We start from the raw sequence: 23,620 nt of genomic DNA on the forward strand, positions 1-23,620 counted from the left end.
GAAGTCACCTAGTCTTCTGCCTCCCACACATGAGGCTCCACCCTACCACTTTCCCCAGCGCTGCCCTGCGCCCCTTCCATCACCCCCAAAGAAGCCCCCGCACTTGGGCACCAACTCCCACACAAGACGCCCGCCCCACACCTATGGTCCACCCACCGCACCTGAGCACCCTGCCCCCATGCCTGCACCCCGCCCCACACGCCTCAGGCCCCGCCCCCACGCCTCAGGAACGCTTCCCCAGTCGTTGCCCCCGGCCGCCCAGTCACTCCCCAAGGCCTACAGCCGCTTGAACCCTGGCTCAGTCCCGGGGGCCAAAGCCCACCCCAGACTCCGGCTATTGGAAGCCCCAGGCCGGCCCGGTCCGGATACTCATTGACCGGCAGTACTCTCGCCCGGCACTGCACTAGCCAGCCAGCCCCCGGCGAGGTCCTTCAGGCCTTTGGCCGGGCAGCCCTCCTAGGGTCCTTGCGCGGTTGCGTAGCATTTGCGAGGACGCGGGCAGCGCTGGAAGCTGAGTGAGCCGCGGTGGGACCCGGGCTGACTCGCGGGGTCTGAGACAGGGCAGGGTCCGGGACGGGGCGGGATCCGAGGGGTACTCGGGGCCCTGAGGGCAGCTGGCCGTGGGCGGACCGACCTGCGGCGCTCCTGGTCTCCAGCGCTCGCCCGGGAACGGCCGAGAGGACGAAGCCGCGCGGGTGGCGGCCTCGCATGGGGGAACCGCCCCTCCAAGGCCGTCCTCGGGCCCTTGGCCAGTGGGGGGAAGAACGGGACAGTGGGTTCTGGCAACGGTGGCGGGCGGGGGCGAAGGCAGCCCAGCCTGGCTGCGGGGGTAAAGTGGATCTCAGACCTGTTTGGTGCCCGAAAACTACTTGAGTGAAAGAGAACTTATCCACTGGATGGCGAGGACATCGACAACCATTGAAGGTCTTTGAGAACGGGTTTGGCTGCGTTTGGCTTCCGAACAGATTGCTCCAGCTACAGGGTGGAGGTGGAAGGGGCAGCCCCTCATTATGCTTATCAAGCATCTGCCACTTCCCAGTCACTGCTTTTGAGGCTGAGGGTACCTCGGTAAAGAAAGCTGGGTCCCTACCTGAGCAGAAACAATAGCATTGCAGTTAGGGAAACTCAGGGGTCCTGTCGGTATTTTCCACCCTTGTGTGCACGTCTGTCATAGCTCTTGCCACAGTAGACGTTGCCATCGTGTCTCCTATCCGGGTGCAAGGTGTACCCGTGATGAACCCTCAGTTAGTGCGAGCACTGATGCTGCGTTGTCGTTGCATCATTTCTGTGTGCCGAGTTAACTCAGAGTGTGGACTACGGCACATTCCCAGTAATGTTTGTGAAGTTATATTTGGGCTTAAGGACATGAGGATAGTGGAATTGTTACGCCTCGATGTTGGCATTGGGTGGCTGGTGATGTCTTGTACAGACAGGGAACGTGAGGAGCGACTTTGGGGTGGGCAGGGCTTAGGTCTCACAGGTTATTTTTGCCTGTGTGGAATAGTTCGCTATTCAAAATCTGGTAGGCAATTGCATACCTGAGTCTGGCACTGAGGGAAGCGATCTCTGTGGAGATACAGATTTGGCATCATCATTTGGCAGCATTTAGGAGATACCTGAAACTAGCAGAGGTTGAAATAACCCTAGAGAAGAGGGTCTGGGGAGTGCCTAGTTTGAGAGAGGAAAAGGCAGCTACTGATGGCAGTATGATGGAAAATGAAGTGGAAGTGAGAAGCATGAAGTAGAGGACCAGGAACACAGGTTAGGTTTCTTTGGCTGTGTGATCTGTCATTCAGTGATGAGAATTCAGGCTTACAGAGCCCTGTCTCTTTGTCAGACAGTGTCTCAACTCAATCATGTGATGTGGGCACTGATTTTTGTCCCTGCTTTACAAGTGAGAAAACGCTTGTAGGTAAAACTTGTAAAGCTTCAACATGGCTTTAGAATAGTCTCTCCAGGTAGGAGTGGGAGTTGTGGTTCTGAGCATAGCTGAAGTAAAGAGATGACATAGGGTAAACCACTCTCAGAAGATCTGGGTGGGGACAAGATTACAGCCCCATGATTCAGCAAGTGCTAGCCAGGTTGGTGGTGAATAGAGAAAGATGTAAGTGTTTCCTTGGGCCCCTCTCTTGTCAGCTCATTGTCTCCCCTGTCCAGGAAGAGGAAGTGGATTTGGTGGAGGGGACTTCTCATCTCTTTAACAACAGCCTCTTCTTGATCTTCCCAGATGGTGACAAGACCCCCCTCCCCTGAGCTGATCCCCTTTCTACAGCCAGGAGCCAATGGCCGGGGACAGAGCCAAACCCTGTGAGCTGGACCAAGAGAAATACGATGCCGATGACAATGTGAAAATCATCTGCCTGGGGGACAGCGCTGTGGGCAAGTCCAAGTATGTCGGGAGACTAGGGAAGAAATGCCAGGCCTAGAGTGGGCCTGGGTTATTAGAAAAGTCCTCCAGAGGCATAGAGGAGCATGGCTTCTGTGGGAGTGGTGAGAGAGTAGTCTTGGCTGGAGCCCAGGTCTGCATGGGGGCACAAGGGAGCGTCACATCAGCAGCTGTGTGTGTTTGGGGAGGAGGGCGTCCCCAGGGACAAGTCACAGGACTGAGGAAATTGAGCTTTATGCATGAGTCCTGGCAGAAAGTATGGGACGGGTCACCCTAGAGACTACTGAAGCAGTCCTGGTGAGGTGAGAGCTGGGGTCTTCCTGTGTGTGGTGTGGGGCTGAGAGATTGCAAGATGCAGACAGTGGGAACGGGGACAGGAAAGTGTGAGAAGTGTGACTGGCACAGCCAGCGACAGGTCGAAGGAAGGTGGTGAAGATACTGTCTTGCAAGACCTCAGAGTTGCCAAGAGTGGATAGAAATGATGCCTGACTATAATCAGCGTAAAGATTTTTTTTTTTCTTAAAAGATTTAATTTTCATTTATTTTTGGCTGTGTTGGCTCTTGGTTGCTGCGCGCGGGCTTTCTCTAGTTGCAGTGAGCGGGGACTACTCTGTTGAGGTGAGTGGGCTTCTCATTGCAGTGGCTTCTCTTGTTGCGGAGCATGGGCTTTAGGTGCACGGGCTTCAGTAGTTGTGGCACACGGGCTCAGTAAGTGTGGCTCGTGGGCTGTAGAGCACAGGCTCAGTAGTTGTGGCACATGGGCTTATTTGCTCTGCGGCCTGTGGGATCTTCCTGGACCAGGGATGGAACCCGTGTCCCCTGCATTGGGAGGCAGATTCCCATCCACTGCGCCAACAGGGAAGTCCCAGTGTAAAGATTGATTCACTCTTTTAACTGACTTCAGGGCCTCTGTGCACAGGCGTGGAACTCCCCCTGAAGGGGGGCTCTGCAATGCTGGCAGCTTGTCTCCACAAGGTGTGAACCTGTGTCTCAGCTGCCTTGGACCAGTGGGGCACACATCCATTTCTGCCTTCGCAGGATGAGGGTAAACTTGCCCCTAACCAGATGCCTAGTTTAGTCTTATACCCCAGGTGCCCCAGTTCCACCGTGGTTTCCACTTTTATCTGTTATTAACATATCCTTAGACCCAGGTAGCTGTCAGTAATTCCCTAGGGGCTTTGCTGACTGGGGCAGAGGTCACTAACTTTTCTCAGACTCAAGTCTGTTTATTTTAAAAGGTGCCCTGGGAAAAGCAAAGCAGGAACTTGTGGCGGGAATCCTAAACTCAGGTCCTCATCTAAATGTCCAGACTTTAGATGTGATCAGGATTGTCATACTGTAAAATGTCTAGGAAGCAACTCAAAATAACTATTTTCTCATCACAGTGCTCTGGCTAGAACTTCCAGTACTATGTTGAATAGAAGTGGCAAAAGTAGGCATTCTCTTGTTTCTCATTATAAGGGAAAGCTTTCAGTCTTTTGCAATTGAGTATTAACTGTGGGGTTTTCATACATGGCCTTTATCCTAGAGGTAATTACCTTCTATTCCTAGTTTTTTGTTTTTTAATTTTTTTTAATTTATTTTTATTTTATTTTTGGCTGTGTTGGGTCTTCGTTTCTGTGCAAGGGCTTTCTCCAGGTGTGGTGAGCGGGGGCCACTCTTCATCGCGGTGCGCGGGCCTCTCACTGTCGCGGCCTCTCCCGTTGCGGAGCAAAGGCTCCAGACGCGCAGGCTCAGTAGTTGTGGCTCAGGGGCTTAGTTGCTCCGCGGCATGTGGGATCTTCCCAGACCAGGGCTCGAACCCGTGTCCCCTGCATTGGCAGGCAGATTCTCAACCACTGCGCCACCAGGGAAGCCCCTATTCCTAGTTTTTGTCATGAGATGGTGTTGGTTTTTGTCAAATGCTTTTTCTGCATTTATTGAGATGAATATGTAGGATTTTTCCTTTGTTCTATTAATATGATATGTTTGACTAATTTTCTTAAGTTGAACCATCCTTATACTCTGAGAATAAATCTCCCTTGGTCCTTTTGATGATGTATAATCCTTTTAATATGATCTGGTTTGCCAGTGGATTTTTTGAGGATTTTTACAACTAAATTCTTGAGGAATATTGGCCTGTAGGTTTCTTTTCTAGTAGTGTCATTGTCTGGCTTTGAAATCAGGGTACCACTGGCCTCATAGAAAGAATTATGAAGTGTTCCCTCCTCCTCAATTTTTGGGAATAGTTTGAGAAGGATTGGTGTTTGTTCATGAAATGGTTGGGAGAATTCACCAGTGAAGCCGTCCAGTCCTGGACTTTTCCTTCTGGGAGGTTTTTGAAGACTGATATAATCTCCTTACTTGGTATAGGTCTACTCAGATTTTCTATTTCGTCTTGAATCTGTGTGGTAGTTTGTGTGTTTCTAGGAATTTGTGCACCTCATCTCGGTTATCCAGCTTGTTCGTTCATTGTATTCTCTGGTAATTCTTTTTGTTTCTGTAAAATTGACGTTACTGTCCCCAGTTTCAGGTCTGATTTTGATCATCTGTGTCCTCTCTCTTTTCTTAGTCTAGCTAAGCTTTGTTGATTTTGTTGATCTTTTCAAAGAACTAATTTCTGGTTACATTGATTTTTCCCTGTTGTCTTTCTATTCTGTATTTTGTTTATCTCCACTCTAATCTTTATTATTTCCTTCCTTCTGCTAGCTTTGAGTTTAGTTTGCTCTTTCATGTCTACTACCTAAAGATGTACAGTTATGTTATTGATTTAATTTGACTAAATCTTCCCTATTTGATTTAATTTCCACCTTTTTGTGAATTTTCTTGTTTTTCTTCTGTTACTCATTTCTAGTTTCATTCCGTTTTATTTGAAAAGATACTTTGTATGATCTAAGTCTTTTAAATTTTATTATGACTTTTTTTGTGGCCTAACTCATGTTCACTTGAGAAGAATATGTATACTACTATTGTTGGGTGGAGTAGTCTGTGTATGTCTGTTAGGTCTAATTGGTTTATAGTGTGGCTCAAGTCCTCTGTTTCATTGTTCTACTCATTATTGAAAGTGGGGTATTGAAATCTCAATATATTATTGTGCAACTGTCTATTTCTCCCTTTAGTTGTGTCAGTGTTAGCTTCATATATTTTGGGACTCTGTTGTTCGGTGCATATATGTTTATAACTTTTATATCTTTTTGATAGATTGAACTTTTTATCAATATATAATGTCCTTCTTTGTCTCTTGTAACATTTGTCACTTAAAAGTTTATTTTGTCTGACTGTAGTATAGTCACCCCATTTCTCTTTTGAATACTGTTTGCATGGAATATCTTTATCATCCTTTTGTTTTCCAACCTCTTTGTGACCTTGTATCTAAAGCAAGTGTCTTACAGTTAGGACATACCTGGATCATGTTTTTTTAATATACTATGCCAGTCTCTCACTTTTAATTGGAGAGTTTTATCTGTTCTCATTTGCAACAACAATAATTAAAGTTATTACTGATAAAGAAGGATTTACTTCTGCCATTTAGCTATTTGTTTTATGTGTCTCCTGTTTTTTTTCCTCAAGTACTCCATTACTCTTTTTCTTTTTATTTTTTTTGATTTTTTTGTAGTGTACTATTTTGAGTCCCTTCCTGTCTTGTATAATTTTTTTAGTTGTTTATTAATGGTTGCCTTGAAGATTATAATTAATATCTAAAATTTATAACAGCCTATTTGAATACCAATTTAGTTATAATAGTATACCAACACTCTGCTTCTATATATTTCTATCCCTCCCCTTGATATTGTTTTCTCACATATTACATCTTTATACATTGTGATCATTAACATAGATTTACAATTATAGTTTTACATATTTGTCTTTTAAATCATGGGAAAAAAGAGGAGTTACAAACCAACAATAGGAGAATACTGGTTTTTTTTTTTTTTTTTGGCTGCGTTGGGTCTTAGTTGCTGTGCCTGGGCTTTCTCTAGTTGCGGCAAGCGGGGGCTACTCTTCGTTGTGGTGCACGGGCTTCTCATTGCGGTGGCTTCTCTTGTTGGGGAGCACGGGCTCTAGGTGCGCGGGCCTCAGTAATTATGACACACAGGCTCAGTAGTTGTGGCTCGTGGGCTCTAGAGCGCGGGCTCAGTAGTTGTGGCACACAGGCTTAGTAGCTCTGCAGCATGTGGGATCTTCCTGGACCAGGGTTCGAACCCGTGTCCCCTGCATTGGCAGGTGGATTCTTAACCACTGCACCACCAGGGAAGCCCGAGAATACTGGTTATTATATTTACCTGTGTAGCTACCTTTACTGAAGATCTTTATTTCTTCATACGGCTTCAAGTTACTGTCTTGTGTCCTTTCATTTCAACCTAAAGGACTTATTGTACCATTTCTTATAGGACAGATCTACTGGTAATAAGCCACATCAGCTTATGTTTATCTGGGAACATCTTAATTTCTCCTTCATTCTTGAAAGTTAGTTTGCTGAACATAGAATTCTTTGTTGACAATTTTTTTTTCAGGACTTGAAATATATCATTCCGCTGCCTTTTGATCTCAGTGGTGTCTGATGAGAAATTGGCTGTTTATCTTATTGAGGATTTTGTCTTTGAGTTTTGACAATTTGCCTATAATGTGGATCTCTGTGAGTTTATCCTGTTTGGAGTTTGTTGAGCTTCCTGGGTGGGTACATTCATGTCTTGCATCAGGTTTGGGAAGTTTTTAGGCATTATTTCTTCCAGCAGTCTCTCTGCCCCCACCCCTCTTCTATTGATGATGCATGTGTTAGGATGATTTATGTTGTCTGATAGGCTCCTTAGGCACTGGTCATTTTTACTCGTTGTTCTTTCTGCTTCTCAGACTGGATAATTCCAGTTGCCTTATCTTCAAGTTTGCTGATCCTTTCTTCTGCCTTCTCAGGTATGCTGTTGGAACCGTCTAGGGAGTTTTTCATTTAAATTATTGTACTTTTCAGCTCCAGAATATCCGTTTGGTTTCTTTTCATAATTTCTATCTCTTTATTAATACTCTCATTTTGTTTATATATTGCTTTCTAATTTCCTTTAGTTCTTTGTCCATGGTTTTCTTTAGTTTTTTGAGCATATTTAAGATAATTGATTTAACTTCTTTGACTAGTAATTCCAGGGTCTGGATTTCTTCAGGTATTGTTTCTGTTAAATTCTTTTTATCATGAGAATAGGCTATACCTTCCTGTTTCTTTGTATGCTTTGTAATTTTCTGGTTGATAATTAGACATTCTGAGTATTTTGATGTGGTGACTTTGGAACTCAGATATTCCCACTCCTCGGGTATAGCTGATTTCTGCTTGTTTAGAGCTGGAGTATCCACTTGTAACTTTTCCATACTATTTTTGCAAAGTGTATATTCCATTTTGTGTGTGGTCACTGATATTTCTATTCCATTATCTGTGATCAGACAGTGACCTGATAAAGATTTCCCTAAATATTTGGCTCCAAAAGGGGAAAGAAACAAAGGAGGGATTCCTATCCCTTTAAATTTCCAATAGATGCCAGCAGGGGAAGACTCTGAAGCCTGAGAGAGCTGAGATCCGGCTCCTCAGCCAAACTTTTTGAGGAAAGTATCTCTACTGGAGCCAGACATTTGGAACACGGGTCACTGCCTAGCTGCAGTGGGCCTGAGGAGTGGGCGACCGTTGCTGGTTTGTGCGTGTTGTTCTTTTGCACAAGGCCAGCACTCTCCTTTTATCTAGCACTCTCCTGTCATTGTGTCCAGTCAGGTTCCAGAGTTCTGAAGGAGTTGATTCTGATCATTTTTTCCAGTTATTGGTTGTTTCAGTTGAGGGAGTGACCCAAAGAACTTTATACTCCTCCATTTTATGTAATGTCCTCAAGGTTCATTTTTTTCCTATACAGATATCCAATTGTTTCCACACCATTCCTTGATAAAACAATCCTTTACCCCATTGAATTGCAGTAATGCTTTTGTTCTAAATCCAGTGACCATACACGTGGCTATATATATATTTTAAGTGTGTGTTTACTGTCTGTCTTCACACACTAGACTGTAAGCTCCATGAAGACAGGAATTTTCCTCTGTTTTGTTAAATGTTATATCATGGCACCTAGCATAGTATCTGGCAAATGGCAAGCACTCAGTAATATTTTTAAATTTTTTTGTACTAAAATGTATTTGTCCATTCTTCTGTTGAAGAACAGTTATGAAATTATCATTTTTATGGTATTAGACACAATACTGCAGTGAATATTTTTATGCCTATCATCTTGGGCACACAGTCTATTAGACTTGGGGTGTAATTGCCCAGTTTTAGGATTAGCTCAAACTTTGACTTATCCCAGTTGCTCTCCAAAGTAGTATATTAAGTTCGCCCTCCTACCGGCACAGTACAAGAGTTTCTGTTGCTCCACAAAATCTGCAACATTTGGTATCATACGACTTTTTCAACTTTGCTAATCTGAAGGATGTGTGTGCTACTTCATTTTATTTTAATTTGCATGAAAATCATTAATTTACATTAAAATCATTCAAGATTGAGCATCTTTTCATATGTTTTTTAGCCATTCTTCTGAATTGCCTGTTCATATTCTTAGGACCCAGGTTGTGTGTGTATTCTCTTATTCATGTATCAGAGCTGTTCATAATCTCTGTATATTAGTTCTTTGTCAGTGATTGGCATTGCACGTATCTTCTCCCAGTCTGTGTTTTTTTTCTGTTTTGTTTTTTTCTTAACTTTTCATTTTGAAATAACAGATGTACAGGATGTTGCAAAGAGAATACAGAGAGGGCCTGTGTACCCTTCACCCAGTTTCCCCAGTGGTTATATCTTACATAACTGTAGTACAAGATCAAATTCAGGAAACTGGCATTAGTTCAATGCATATGTATAGCTCTGTGTCATTTTGTCACATGTGTAGATTTGTGTAAGCATCACTGGACTCAAGATACAAAACTGTTCCATCACTGCGGAGGCCTTGGCCATGCTGTCCATTTATAGTCACACCCACCCCACTTCACCTCCTACCACCCCTAACCCCTGTAACCGCTAATATACTCCATCTCTATAATTGTGTCATCTTGGCAACATTGTATAAAAGGAATTATACAACATGTGACCTTTTTCACTCAGCATAATACCCTTAAGATTTGTTCAGATTGTTGGGTGTATCAGTAATTTGTTCCTTGTTATGAGTAGTAGTCCATATTATAGATGTACCACTGTTTGTTTATTCCCTAAAAGGAGTAAGCTGGGGTCCCTGCCCGCAGGGAAAGCATCTGTGGGTGCTGGGTCAGCGTTATAGCCGAAGGGTGTCAGGAACTTAAGGGGAGTCAGAAAGAGGGTGGGTGGGTGGTTCCTGGGCATTGTCCTTGAAAGGAAACTGTGTAGCTGTGGAAGGAATGGGAGGGGGAAAGCCACAGCTGGCTTCCAAGTTTTCAACCCTTGGGTGGTACAACAGGGGCAAGGAGGAGGAGCGGTGAGGGATGCACCTGACCACCTTGCACGTTCTCCTTACAGACTTGTGGAGAGATTTCTCATGGATGGATTGTATCCTTCAAGTTTTGAAATGCTCCTTGTTCCTGTGGCCCTTTCCACCCTCATGCCAACTCAGCCCCACTGCCCACCCCTTTGCTCCAGTGGTCCAGGGAGGAGGGATAAGTGAGTAAATTCACAGGTTTCATTTCATGCTGGTTTCTCACCAGCTGACCTACATGGCATCACATGTAGTTGGTGCTGCATATTTTGAAGCTTACTCACATTTGGATTTGCTTTATATTAGGAAGGCAGTGGAATGGCTAACAGTACCTCGTCAAATGCCTGGGCTCAAACCCCACCTCTTCCTTCTTAGTAGCTCTGGCGCTGGTCAAGTCACTTAACGTCTCTGACCTCAGAGCTTGGGCTCTCTAATATTTAAACATTCTCTGGTATGAATCAACTTTGTAAAATAGGAACTGCCAGCCCCATCCTCCTTCCGTGAATCGTTGCATTGTGCAGGTTTGGAATGAGACAATTGGGATGCTTTTTAAAAGCTTCCCAAGTGAGTCCATTGAGAGCTGTGGGTTCTCAGAAGAGCCCTAGAGCCTCCTGCTCCCTGCCCTGGGCCCCAGCCCCCCATGGTGGACTCTAAGTGTATCTGACTTCACCTTCTACCAAGTTCTCCTTTGCCCCCACCCACCTGCATCATCCCAGCTCTCATGGTTAAACCACACAGCATCTTGCAGCTTCAGGAAATGTTATTCCCCAAGCTTTTTGATAGGGTTGCAGAAAGCAAACTACAGTTCATAAACAGTTTGTCAGCTGTCTGGCTTATGAAGACTGTTTTTCCCTGGGACTGTCACGTTGCTTCTTACGGCTGGGTTTCCTCTCTGGCCTGCAAGAGCCCCATCCACAAGGAGCTGGGGCATCCCCACGGTCTCATTTGCCAGCTACGTGATGCTGTTTCAGACAGCTGCTCTGTAAAATTCCATTCCATGTTTTCCCTTGGACTTAGCTGGCCAGCACATAATCCCAACCTCTCCCACCCCTCACCTTTCCATGGAGCTTGTGCCTGTGATATTTGAAGTTGATCCTCTGCAGCACTCATTCAATTTAAAATCTAAATAACTTCTTAAAAAAGGAGAGAGAGGGCCCATTCCATCACACCAGCAACCACCCCCCAGCACCTTTCTTACGTCTCTTTTCATTCATCTTTGCTCCTTAACCTAAATGCAGTCAGCCCCAGCAGCTGTCCACATACGCCCTGACCCTGTACAAGCACACGGCCACGGTAGACGGCAAGACCGTCCTTGTGGGTGAGCACGGTGCCGAGCCACGCCAACTCTCAAGAGGGAGAAGTGGTGGGGGAGAGAGTCCAGCAGGGGGAAGTGAGGCCCCAGGCGTGGATGAAGGGTGATGGGTACAACCCAGAGAGCCAGGAAGCCAGGGAGGGTGGGAGGAAGCACGCAGGGTTCTGTTCCGTGCTCTTCAGCCAGTGTAAAGAAATAACAGGGTTGGTCTGAATGTCGTCTGCCACAAAGGGTTTGGCTTTAAATGGGGTCACAACCTTCCCCTTGGCCAGGCCACACGTCCAGCCTGACTGTGTCCGCCCTCTGTGATCAGCACACTTGGGAATTGGGCCTAGTTTTGACCTTGGAGCGTCCTGCATCTTATAGGTGGGGGAAGGAAGGCACTGACCCTCTCTCTCTTGGGGCTTCCTGTCCGTATTCTCCTTCCTCCTGGCCCTGTGTCTCCCTCTCACCCACCCCCACGCACCCCCAGGTGCATTACACCCTGACAACACACCTGCGAGCTGTGTGGTCTCCGTTCCTCCCCATCCTCCCACGTGTGCCTGTGTTTCTGAACACAGACACCGCACAGAGATGCTCAGCATCCGGGGCTCTCTGCCCTTCGTCCCCCATCAGGCAGTCAGAGCTGTGTTCACGTTGCAGACTTTTGGGACACAGCAGGCCAAGAGCGGTTCCAGAGCATGCACGCCTCCTACTACCACAAGGCCCACGCCTGCATCATGGTATGAAACCGACTGGAGGGCAAAGGCTCTGGGCAAGTCTGGCCTGAGGGGCAAAGGGGTGCAGGGCCCAGCAGGGCTGAGCCCTGCTCACCAGGGCTGGGTGCTGGCGGGAGGGATTAGGGCAGGCTTCAGACTGCATGTGCTTCCCAGAGGTTCTGAGGGAGCACATGCCAGGACCAGCTTCTCTTCCAGGGGTGGGGGGTGAGGGGGGGTATGGAGCCACCATTCCAGCGGGAGGAGCAAGGTCAGGGCTTCGTCATCAGGCAGAGCGTCTGAGGGTCAAACACAGTCTCTCCCTGACGGAGGCCTACCTACTCAGGCAAGCTGCTAAGGCCTCCCTCATCCGCTGCACTCTCGGGGCAGGTGCTGGGGCTGAGTGGGCCCTGGTTCCCAGGGAGCTTTCCCTCCAAAGTGGCCCCCTCCTCCCTCTCAGCCTCTCACTTTGCTGTCTAGACCACAGTCCTCAGAGGTCCACCCCAGTAGCCAGGGGGTAACAAGTGCCGCAGGAGAGCCCGACACTCAGCTATGGCAAGGGCCATGAATAGAGAGAAGAACTGTAAACCTGTGTCCTTTAGGACCTCCTGCCCACAAACTCGCTGGCTCCTTTCTCAGGCTCTTCTGTCCCTTAAGCACAAGATCTCTTGAAATTTTCCAGAATTTAATGCTAGTACCTCTAATGGGACAAAACAAAAGAGGGTAACAAGGTAAGGCAAATGGGGGCAGACTAGTGCCAGCAATCGTGACCTCTTGCATCTGACACATCTCCATTAGCTCCTTTCGGGCCCTCTTCTGAGACCTGGGGTGTTTGTCCTGCCAGCATCCCTGCATACCTGTATCTGCAGGTGCCTACCACCAGCCCCAGCCTGCTGTAGGGGGCCTTGCAGGTAGAAAGCGCTCAGCCTCTCGTGACCACATGGGGACCTGATAGTCCCAGAGGGAGCTGGGGTTCCACCCCCCTCCTTGAAACCCCAAAGGGTATGCTTCTCAGCCTAACCAGCTCCTCCTGAGCTCTCAAAACAAGGAAAGGAAGCTCAGGAAACCAGATCTGGACAAAGGGCAACTGACAGTGATCATGGCAGGCAGCCATGGGAGGTGTGAAGCAGATTCCGGAAGTTTCATTACAAGTGTATTTTAAAAGAAGTCTTTTTTGGGAATTCAAGACAAAGTAGTCATTTATTGAAATTGGGCCTGGGGAGTACCATAGAAGAGCCTCTCAAGTGGACCTCCTGCTGCCTCAGTTGTGACAGCTGCTGACCAGAGCCCACTGCCATGCAGGGGGAATCTCTGGCCCTGGACACGGTTACTCCCATGAAGGGCTGGGTTGTTTAGAAGTAAGATCTGCCATTCCAGCAGGTTACAGGGTTGTGCATCTCAATCCACTGTTGTGCTGGGGCAGTTTGGACGTGTGAGTCTATTCTGGAGGGTGGCTTGGCAACAGAAAGCTGGCCTTTGAGGAGCTCCTGTGAGGGGCTTGAAGGATCCCTGCAGCAGCAACTTGAAGCGTCTTAGGACTTCTGTCCTCCCTGCCCTTAGAGCCAGGCACAGTGCTCACGCTTCTTGCGGATACTTCTAAATAGGTAAAAACTATAAATCAGAGAAAGTTAATAAGATTATGATAAGCTACAAAATAATAAAAGACAAAAGTACTTTTAAAAAGTTTAAAATACAAAATTAAAAGTTTATAATTAAAAGTAAATCAAAATAACTGAAAGAAAACTCTAGAAACATTTAAGATTATCATAAAGGAGGTGTTTTGTCGGGTTTTTTTGGCCACACCACGCGTGGCATGTGGGATCTTGGTTCCCCAACCAGGGATCGAACCCACGCTCCCTGCATTGAAAGTGTGGAGTCTTAACCACTGGACCAGCAGGGAAGTCCCATTATAAAGGAGTTTTTAAACAAAGTTTAAGCAGTAATTAGACTAAGAAAAAAACAAAAAGCTTACCATTTGTAACGGACTTATCAATAAGTAAATGATACAATAAGTAAAATGATAAAATCTGGTTAAAATAGGTAAATAAGGTTAGGTGACAAGATGAAGGTTCTAGAGGGTGAGAAGGATGGGCACGGCATAGCCTTTGTGGTTAGAGGGGATGCAGCTCAGAGCGGTGCATGGTCCGAGTTCGCAAGCCCGTGTTTGCCTGCTTGTGTGTGTGTCACCTGGGGGTGGCATGCAGAGACATTGATACACTTGGGCTGTCTTCTTTCCTCTGCTAATTGCAGGTATTTGATGTGCAGAGGAAAATTACCTACAAGAACCTGAGCACCTGGTATACAGAGCTTCGGGAGTTCAGGCCAGAGATTCCATGCATTGTGGTGGCCAATAAAATCGATGGTGAGGCCACCCGACATCTGGGTGCCAGCAATTCACGGGGGAACCCACCATCACACGTTTCCTCTTCCTTTCCTGGGCCAACGAACCATCAATGGTCCATTCTTTTTCCCAACATACAGCCCTTGATTGCTTGCCATCACTCCCCTCCCAGTAAGGATCCAAGTGAGCCAACCTGCCTTCTCGAGACACAAATCCCAGTGAAATGAACTCTTTCCAAGACACGTCCCCTGGTTGTCCCTGCTCATCCCTCTTCCTAGAATGGGGACCTCCAGTGACCCACCCTGCAAAATTCTCTCCCTTTCCCTTTGTAGACAGGCCCATGTCCTACCTTCTCTCTACAGCAGACATAAAGATGACCCAAAAAAGCTTCAATTTTGCCAGGAAGTTCTCCCTGCCCCTGTACTTTGTCTCAGCTGCTGATGGTACCAACGTTGTGAAGGTAATGGGAGACTGCAGAGACAGTCTTGTAAGGCCGGGGAAGGCCTGGTGCTGAACTTACCAGGGAAACGATGGAGAGAAGGGCTGGCTGCAAGGATGGTGGAGAGGACGGGCACTGTTGTGGGGGCTGTGCTGAGCATGTGGTGACAGGAAGGGCTCGTGTGAGCATTGACAGTAGGGGCGGTGATGGGTTGGGCTTGGTGAAGAAAAGGTACATTGACCATGCATGGGGTCAGGGCGACAGGGAAAAGGTGAACTGAGGAGTGACCTTGCTGATTTGAGGGTGGAGTACTGTGTGGACGTATGATGGGGACGGGGCCAGTGGGTACAGGGCAGGCAGAGTCCAGGCCACTGGCCCCACGGCCTCGTTTTCCTTCCCACCACCTTCACCTTACCTCCAGCTCTTCAGCGATGCAATTCGGTTAGCTGTGTCTTACAAACAGAACTCCCGGGACTTCATGGATGAGGTTTTGCAGGAGCTTGAGGTAGGTCAGGTGGCATAGAGAAAGCGGCTTCTCTTCCTAGGGGTGCAGAGCATAACCCAATAGACTGACTTTGCAGGCAACACGTGCTCGTCGAGGGCACTGCCCCTAGAGGTGTCAGAGCTACAGCTGGGCAAGTGCAAGGCCAGGCCTCACCTGCACGCTTGTTCACAGAACATCAGCTTGGAGCAGGAGGAGGAGGATATGCTGGACAGAGAGCAGCGTGGCCGCATCGAGAGCCCGCCTCCCTCCTGAGTCACGGAAGGAGGCCTCTCCCCATGGCCGGCTCGGTGGGGAGAGGGAGTTCAGCATACCCCTGCCTTCGGCAGCCCTTCAGCTCTCACCTGAGACATTCTTCCAGGCCATCCCCTGCCATACCTCCTGCAGACCCAACCATCCTGTTTGCTCCCCCACTTCCATGGCCCATGAGACCTGACCCTTCACAGTTGTTGCCTCCCCTGTAGTCACGGGCAGGGAAGGGGTCAACACCAGCAAGAGCCATCAACAGATGTAAGAGGTCCACACCAGACCCTGAGGCAGAATTAAGGATGGACCCTCCAGGTTATGTGGGACAGTGAAGAAAATCGGGGAACATTCTGTGTGTGTCTCTTAAATAAAAGGAAATTTAGGTGGGTTTTCTCCCCCTCCCAGAACTGACCTCAGGGCCTATTCGTTGCATTTCTACCAAGGGAATGATTTCTAATTCCTGACTATCCTTTTTCCTCTTTAGTCTCCCAACGAAACCAGCCATTTTAAGAAAATGGTTTTGAGCAGAGAGCTGTTCATTCCATAAGTTTTTCCAGAGTTTTTCTAGGTACAACCAGTACACTGATGAACAGCGAATCCAAGATCACAGGCCCAAGTTTGTTGTTAACATCACGTGAAAGCAGGTGACTGGTCTGGCCATACTTAGTAATACACAAACATCGTAGTTGTAAACATCAAGGGTCAATACAGCCACACCACAAGGCACACCTGTTTGCACTGTAAGAAATTGACTTTAGGAAAGCTTCCTTTAAAACCCCTATTTCAACAAGGGAGGCTTTCCTTCATTTTTTTTGAGGACTAGTGTGGACATTGTACCTCCTTGGGTGGCAAGGGCTGCTGAGAACTGTCATGCTGCCCTTTCCATTTATCTCCAGGACTTGTGGTTCACTAGGATGTTTTTATGATCATCTTGTACATCATTTCCATTTTTTAAATTTATTTTTATTTACATTGAATAGATGTGCATGCTTTGTGGGTATGGATTTCTCTGAGCAAAAAGTCACACGAGAACGAGCGGCTCATCAGCCACATTAATAAGGGGAGACCGCCGTGATCTCTCATGTTATCTCTTGATTTATTGTCACAGAGACCATTTCAGTGGAGTTCAGTGCTTTTAAAAGAATGGGTATTTGGGAGTCAAGAACAAGCATTTTTACCCTTTAGATTACTGATGCTTACAATTTCAACTTCACAGATTTAACCCGACCAGGAAATTTCAGGAATGCGTTACCCTGGTGAGATGTACTTTTAAAAACAACAATAAAAACAACCCTTCAGTTATTATAAATGATTAATAAGTGTTTTTTAAATATAATGGCTTCACTGAGATATAATTCAAAAACCATATAATTCACCATCAGTATTGGTTTTACGTAACAACCATTTTGCATCAGTTTCCCTAGAAGCAAAGCCTGAGAAGGCAACTCTTGTTCAGATGACTTATTGCGGCAGTTTTCTGTCTCTGCTGGGGACCAGCTTCAGTCTCCCCCTTCCTAGGGAAGCTCTGGAGGACAAACTGCCCCGCCAGGATGGTCCCACTTTGAGACCAGGGGGCTCTTTGTGCCGGTCGGCCGAGTGTGTGAGGAGGAGGAGGTGGAAGGGGTGACTGCTAGTGTCCGGGCAAAGTGGCTCCTGTTTTAGCAAGGACAGTTCTCTGGGGAAAGGGCAGCTATGAGTTTCAACACTCAAAGTAGGTAGGGGATAAGTGCTCAGGCAGGGTGCCAGCAGTATCCATGGCCACCTACCCATACATTGCTCAAATCCACCTGCTTCTTAAAGATCATTTCATCCTGACACACAGGACCACCCCTGAGTCTTTTTTAAATAATTTATTGAGGTGAAATTACGTAACATAAAATTGAAGTACACGATGCAGTGCCGTTTAGTACAGTTACAGTGTTGTGCAGCTATCACCTCTGTCTAGTTCTAAAGCATTTCCATCACTCTGAAGTAAAGCCCCTTACTCATTAAGTAGTTTCTCTCCAACACTCCCTCCCCTCATCCCCTTTTAAATACTGATCTACATTCTTTCTGTTTCTATGGATTTATCTATTCTGGATATTTCATATAAATGAAATAAAACAATATGTGACCTTTTGTGTCTTTCACTCAGCATGTTTTCAAGATCCACGCATATATCATGTACTTCATTCCTTTCTATGGCTAAATAATGTTCCATTGTATTAAATACCACAAGTTGTTTATCCATTCATCCATTGATGGACGTTTGGATCCATCTTTCAGCTATTGCGAATAGTGCTGCTATGAACATGCTTATACATGTGCTTATATGAGCAGTTTTCAATTCTTTTGGGTGTCAGAGTCTGCTCAGGCTGCTGTAACAAAATACCATTGACTGGGTGGCTTACAACAGGTATTTATTTCTCACAGTTCTGGAGGCCGGGAAGTCTTAAGATCAAGGTGCTGGCAAGGTAGGTTTCATTCTGAAGCCTCTTCTCTTGGCTTGTAGGCAGCTGCCATCTCACTGTGTGCCCACATGACCTCTTTGTGTTCAGGTAGATTCCTCTTAAAAGACTATATCCTGGGACTTACCTGGTGGCGCAGTGGTTAAGAATCCACCTGCCAGTGCCGGGGCCCGGGTTCGAGCCTGGGTCCAGGAAGATCCCACGTGCCGCGGAGCAGCTAAGCCCGTGCTCCACAACTACTGAGCCTGTGCTCTAGAGCCTGTGTCCCGCAACGAGAAACCAACGCAATGAGAAACCCGCGCACCGTAGCAAAGAGTAGCCCCCGCTCGCCACACCTAGAGAAAGCCCATGCGCAGCAACAAAGACCCAACACGGCCAAAAAATAAATATTTTTTTTTTAAAAAGACTATCCTGTGACCCTCATCATGACATCCTAATTAGGGCCCCACCCTTATGACCTCATTTAACCTTAATTACTTCCTGAAGACCGTGTCTCCAAATACAATCACATGAGGGTAAGGGCTTCAACATTTAAATTGGGGGGTGGGGGAGGAGGGCATAGCACAGTGTAGCTAGGAGTGGAATTACAGGATCATATAGTGGGACTTCCCTGGTGGCGCAGTGGTTAAGAATCCTGCCAGTGCAGGGGATGCAGGTTCCATCCCTGGTCCAGGAAGATCCCACATGCCGCAGAGCAACTAAGCCCGTGCGCCACAACTACTGAGCCTGTGCTCTGGAGCCTGCGAGCCACAACTACTGAGCCCACGTGCCGCAACTACTGAAGCCCTCGTGCCACAACGACTGAGCCCGTGCGCCTAGAGCCTCTGCTCTGCAACAGGAGAAGCCACCACAATGAGAAGCCCACGCACCCCAATGCAGAGTAGCCCCCGCTCGCCACAACTAGAGAAAGCCCACGTGCGGCTTTCAACACAGCCAAAAATACATAAATAAATTTATTTTTTTTTAAAAAAAAAGATCATATAGTAATTTTATGTGTAAACTTTTGAGGAATTGCCAATGTGTTTTCCACAGTGGAACCACCATTTTACAGTCCTACAAGCAATGTACAAGAGTTCCAATTTCCCACATCCTTGCTAGCACTTGTTATTTTCCATTTTTAAAGATAAACCATCTTAGTACTTATGAAGTGGTACTTCACTGTGGTTTTGAGATACATTTCCCCTTCATTTGTATTATTTATTTGGAGAAACAACTATTCAAGTATTTTGCTTATTTTTAAATTGAGTTGTTTGACTTTTTGCTGTTGAGTTATAAGAATTCTTTACATATTCTGGATATTAAGTTCTTATTTATGACTTTTACAAATATTTTTCCCATTCTACAGGTTGTATTTACACTTTCTTGATAATGTCCTTAATGAACAAAAGTATTTAATTTTTTTTTTTTTTTTTTTTTTTTTTTTGGCCATGCCTCGTGACTTTCGGGATTTTAGTTCCCCAACCAGGGGTCGAACCCGGGTCCTTGGCAGTGAAAGCACCGAGTCCTAACCACTGGACCTCCAGGGAATTCCCTGAAAAGTATTTAATTTTGATCAAGTCCAATTTATCTTTTTTTTTTCTTTTATTGCTCATGCTCTTGGTGTCATATCTAAGAATCCATTGCCAAGTCCAAGGTCATGAAGACTTACCATTATGTCCTCTTTTAAGAGTTTTATGGTTTTAGCTCTTATATGTAAGTCACTGATCCATTTTGAGTTAATTTTTATATATAGTATAACATAGGGATCCAGCTTCATACCTTTGCATGTGGATATCCAATTGTCCTAGCAATATTTGTCAAGAACACTATTCTTTTCTGTCTGAATGGTCTTGCCACCTTTGTCAAAAATCAATTGGTCATAGTTGTATGAGTTTATTTCTGGACTCTCAATTCTATTCCATTGGTCTACATGTCTATCCTTATGCCAATACCACACTGTTTCAATTACTGTAGCTTTGTAGTACAGTTTTGAACTTGGGAAGTATGAGTCCTTCAACTTCTTTCTAAAGATTGTTTTGACATCTTAACAATATTAAGTCTTCCAATTCATGAACACTGGATGTCTTTCCTTTTTTTTTTTTTCCATTTATTTATATCTTTAACTTCTTTCAGCAATGTTTGTACTTTTCACATACAAATCTCTCACTTCTTGGTGAAATTTATTTCCAGATTTTTTTAGATGCTATTTACTTTTTTATTTTTCCATTGCTGTTTATAGAAACAGCTGACTTTTGTGTGTTGATCTTGTACCCTGAAACTTTGCTGAATTCTTTTATTAATTCTAATAGTTTTCCTGCGCATACTTTGGGGTTTTTCTATAAATAGAATCATACCATGTGCATATTGAAAAGGTTTTACTTCTTCCTTTCCAATGTGGGTAACTTTTATTTCCTTTTCTTGCCTAATTCCTCTGACTGGAATTTCCAGTACTATGTTGAATTAAGTAGTAAAAGCAGGCATCCTTGTTTTGTTCCTGACCTTAGGGGGAAATTTTTCCGTTTTTCACCACTGAATGTGATGTTAGCTATGGATTTTTCATATGGCCTTTATCATGTTGTAGAAGTTCCCTTCTATTCCTGATTTTCCGAGTGCTTTCATTATAAAAGGCTGCTGGATTTTGTCTAATGCTCTTCCTGCATTAATTAAGATGACTGTGTGGTCTTTCCACCTCACTGCTATCAATGTAGTGAATTTCATTGATTGATTTTTTTAATATTGAGCCACCCTTTGCAAACCAGTAAACAATGCCAAAACAAAAGAGCAATTTGAAAATCTGTTACTGAATGGGACAAACAAGGAGTTTCTTTGTTGCTGGATGACTTTTGGAGCTGCAGGACTTGGTTCTGCTCTGGTGGCAGGGTTTTGCTATATTAATGACCTTACAGTAATCCAATCAATACAGAAGATGCACAAATACCTTGAGAGATGTTGAGAAACTTTGTCTTGGGTATGACAGCTGGGGTCAAGTAACTAGCAGCTGCAGCATCCAAAGACTTCCTAAACTCACCATTTCAGTCTTGCTGGCTAAAGATGTTTCTGTGTACCTTTTTCCAAAATAAGTTCCTACATCATAGGCAGTCCAGGAGCTCAAAGCAGTTGGAGGTGTGATGATTACTGCCTCTCACAACTGCAAGGAAGAGAACAGACAAAGGGTTAATTGGGAAACTGGTGTTTAGATCACATCTCCTCATGATGAAGAAAGTCCAAAACGTATAGAGGACTGTGTGGAACCCTGGAATGCTTCCTGGAATAATGATTTAGTGAATGCCAGCCTACTGGAGAGAGACTCTCTGCAGGACATTACAGGAGACACATGGAAGATCTGAAAAAGATTGATTTTCACAGGGAATCAGACTCAAAGACCACCTTGACATTTGTACATATATCTTTTCATGGGGTCGGACATGACTATGTGCAGTTGACTCTGCAAGTGTTTGGTTTTAAGCCTCCATTTCCATAACCAGAACAAAAAGATCCTGATCCAGACTTTTCTACCATTAAATGCCCAAATATGAAGGAGAATCTGTGCTGGAAATTTCCCTGAGACTGGCAGAGAAAGAACGCTCGGATAGTGCTATCTACAGATCCCAATGCAGACCAGCTGGCTGTAGCAGAACTCCAGGAGGATGGTCAATGGAAAGTTTTCACGGGGAATGAGTTGGCAACTTTGTTTGGTTGTGGGGGGGTAGGATATTTGATTGCCGGAAAAATAAATCAAGAAATTCTGATATGAATAATGTTTATATGTTAGCCTCCACAGTCTCTCTTCCAAAATTTTGTATCCAGTTGCACTTAAAGAATGATTTTAGGGACTTCCCTGGTGGTGCAGTGGTTAAGAATCTGCCTTCCAATGCAGGGGACACAAGTTCGAGTCCTGCTCCAGGAAGATCCCACATGCCATGGAGCAACTAAGCCCATGCGCCTCAACTACTGAGCCTGCGCTCTAGAGCCTACAAGCCACAACTACTGAGCCCACGTACCACAACTACTGAAGCTCACGCACCTAGAGCCTGTGCTCTACAATAAGAGAAGCCACCAAAATGAGAAGCCCTCACACCACAACAAAGAGTAGCCCCTGCCTGACGCAACTAGAGAAAGGCCGTGTGCAGCAATGAAGACCCAACACAGCCAAAAATAAAATACATAAATAGATTAATTATTTTTTTTAAAAAAGAAGGATTTTATTTTGAAGAAATATTACCAGACTTTAAATGGCTAGGAAGTAGGATAAAAGACCTGGAAAATGAGAAAGAAGTCATTATTGCATTTAAAAAGTCCATTGCTTTTCTGTGTGGAACTTCAGTTTTGAATAAAGATGGGGTGAGTACAGCCATTGTTGTGGCTGAGATGTTATCTTAACTGGAAACCATAAATATAACACTGAGCCAGTAACCGATTAAGGTTTGTGAAAAATATGATCATATTTCAAAAACTTCATATTTCTTGTGTTTTGATCTGACTACCAACAAATGCATATTTGAAAGTCTTCACAATTTTGATTCTCCAAAAGAATATCCATCATATTGCATACACGGGACATTACCTGTGAATATGACAGCAGCCAGCCTAATAAGAAGTCAATGCTGGGGCTTCTTTGGTGGTGCAGTGGTTAAGAATCCGCCTGCCAATGCAGGGGACACGGGTTCGAGCCCTGGTCCAGGAAGATCCCACATACCGCAGAGCAACTAAGCTCCTACGCCACAACTACTGAGCCTGCGCTCTAGAGCCCGTGAGCCACAACTACTGAGCCCACGTGCCACAACTACTGAAGTCCATGCGCCTAGAGCCCATGCTCTGCAACAAGAGAAGCCACAGCAATGAGAAGCCCGCGCACTGCAACAAAGAGTAGCCCTCGCTCGCCACAACTAGAGAAAGCCCACGCGCAGCAACGAAGACCCAACGCAGCCAAAAATAAATAAATTAAGTTAATTAATTAATTAAAAAAAAAAAAAGAAGTCAATGCTGGACTTCCCTGGTGGTGCAGTGGTTACGAATCCCCCTGCCAATGCAGGGGACACAGGTTCAAGCCCTGGTCCAGGAAGATCCCACATGCCACTGAGCAACTAAGCCCGTGAACCACAACTACTGAGCCCATGTGACACAACTACTGAAGCCTGCGCACCTAGAGTCCGTGCTCCACAACAAGAGTAGCCCCCCACCACCGCTCGCGGCAACAAGAGAAAGCCCGCGCGCAGCAACAAAGACGTAATGCAGCCAAAGATAAATAAACTTATAAAAAAGAAAGAAAGAAATCAATGCTGCCTGTGAATAAAAATAACCAAATGGTTACATTTGTTACCAAACTCAGGTTCAGCTGTTCACCGCTCAAAAGCCAATAATCGAGAGGCAAGTGTCAGTAGACAGGAAAGATGTTTTAATCAGAAAAGCCGGCAAGCTGGGGAGAAGGCAGACTCATATCCCAAGACCAAATCCAAAGACTCTACTCAGCCATGACAGTTTTTAAAGGGAAAAGCGAGAGGGGGGAGAATCTCAGTGAATCATCGAGGCAGGAGGCTGTGTTCTGCATCCTTCCCTATTGCGCGCAGGCTGGCTGACTCTCCCTCCTGACGCCATCTTGCCCGTGTGATCTGCCTGCAGGGTGGCTAAGGAGGTTGTTAGGGATAGAGAGCTGGTCATTCTTTACTTAATTCTTTATTCCTACTTCTTTTTATCTAGGAAAAGAATAAACAGGTTAATTAGGTTCTTTCAAGTTTAGAGGGGAACAGAAATGGGCAAAAGAGCTACTTTCACATTTGCTTTTCAAAATGCTGTGTTGCTATTCTTCAGACAAGCAGGACAAAACCAAAGATAAA

General features: G+C 45.6%; 1 protein-coding gene and 1 pseudogene across 14 annotated transcripts; both read left to right on the forward strand.

Moving 5' to 3' along the window:
- Positions 1-422: 422 nt before the first annotated feature.
- RABL2B (RAB, member of RAS oncogene family like 2B) lies at positions 423-17,478 on the forward strand. Of its 13 annotated transcripts, none has more exons than XM_082420868.1 (9): positions 424-515; positions 2,228-2,389; positions 9,870-9,899; positions 11,064-11,143; positions 11,753-11,859; positions 14,083-14,194; positions 14,506-14,633; positions 15,034-15,117; positions 16,577-17,478. In XM_082420868.1, the coding sequence occupies exons 2-9, from the start codon at positions 2,283-2,285 to the stop codon at positions 16,580-16,582; spliced, it is 654 nt and encodes a 217-aa protein (XP_082276994.1). In that variant the 5' UTR covers positions 424-515; positions 2,228-2,282; the 3' UTR covers positions 16,583-17,478. The 13 variants fall into 13 exon arrangements, with proteins under 13 accessions (XP_082276995.1, XP_082276994.1, XP_082276993.1 ...); XM_082420867.1 differs by having other exon boundaries at positions 427-515; positions 15,289-17,478; XM_082420876.1 differs by having other exon boundaries at positions 427-515; positions 14,539-14,633; positions 15,289-17,478.
- On the forward strand, positions 16,604-21,970 carry LOC309641302 (glucose 1,6-bisphosphate synthase pseudogene; annotated as a pseudogene). The gene is made up of 2 exons: positions 16,604-16,616; positions 20,528-21,970. The product of its transcript is annotated as a glucose 1,6-bisphosphate synthase pseudogene (transcript).
- The last annotated feature ends 1,650 nt before the right edge of the window (positions 21,971-23,620 follow it).

Source organism: Balaenoptera physalus (genome assembly GCF_965194825.1).
Source record: "Balaenoptera physalus genome assembly, chromosome: 13".
In the NCBI taxonomy this organism is placed as follows: Eukaryota; Metazoa; Chordata; class Mammalia; order Artiodactyla; family Balaenopteridae; genus Balaenoptera; species Balaenoptera physalus.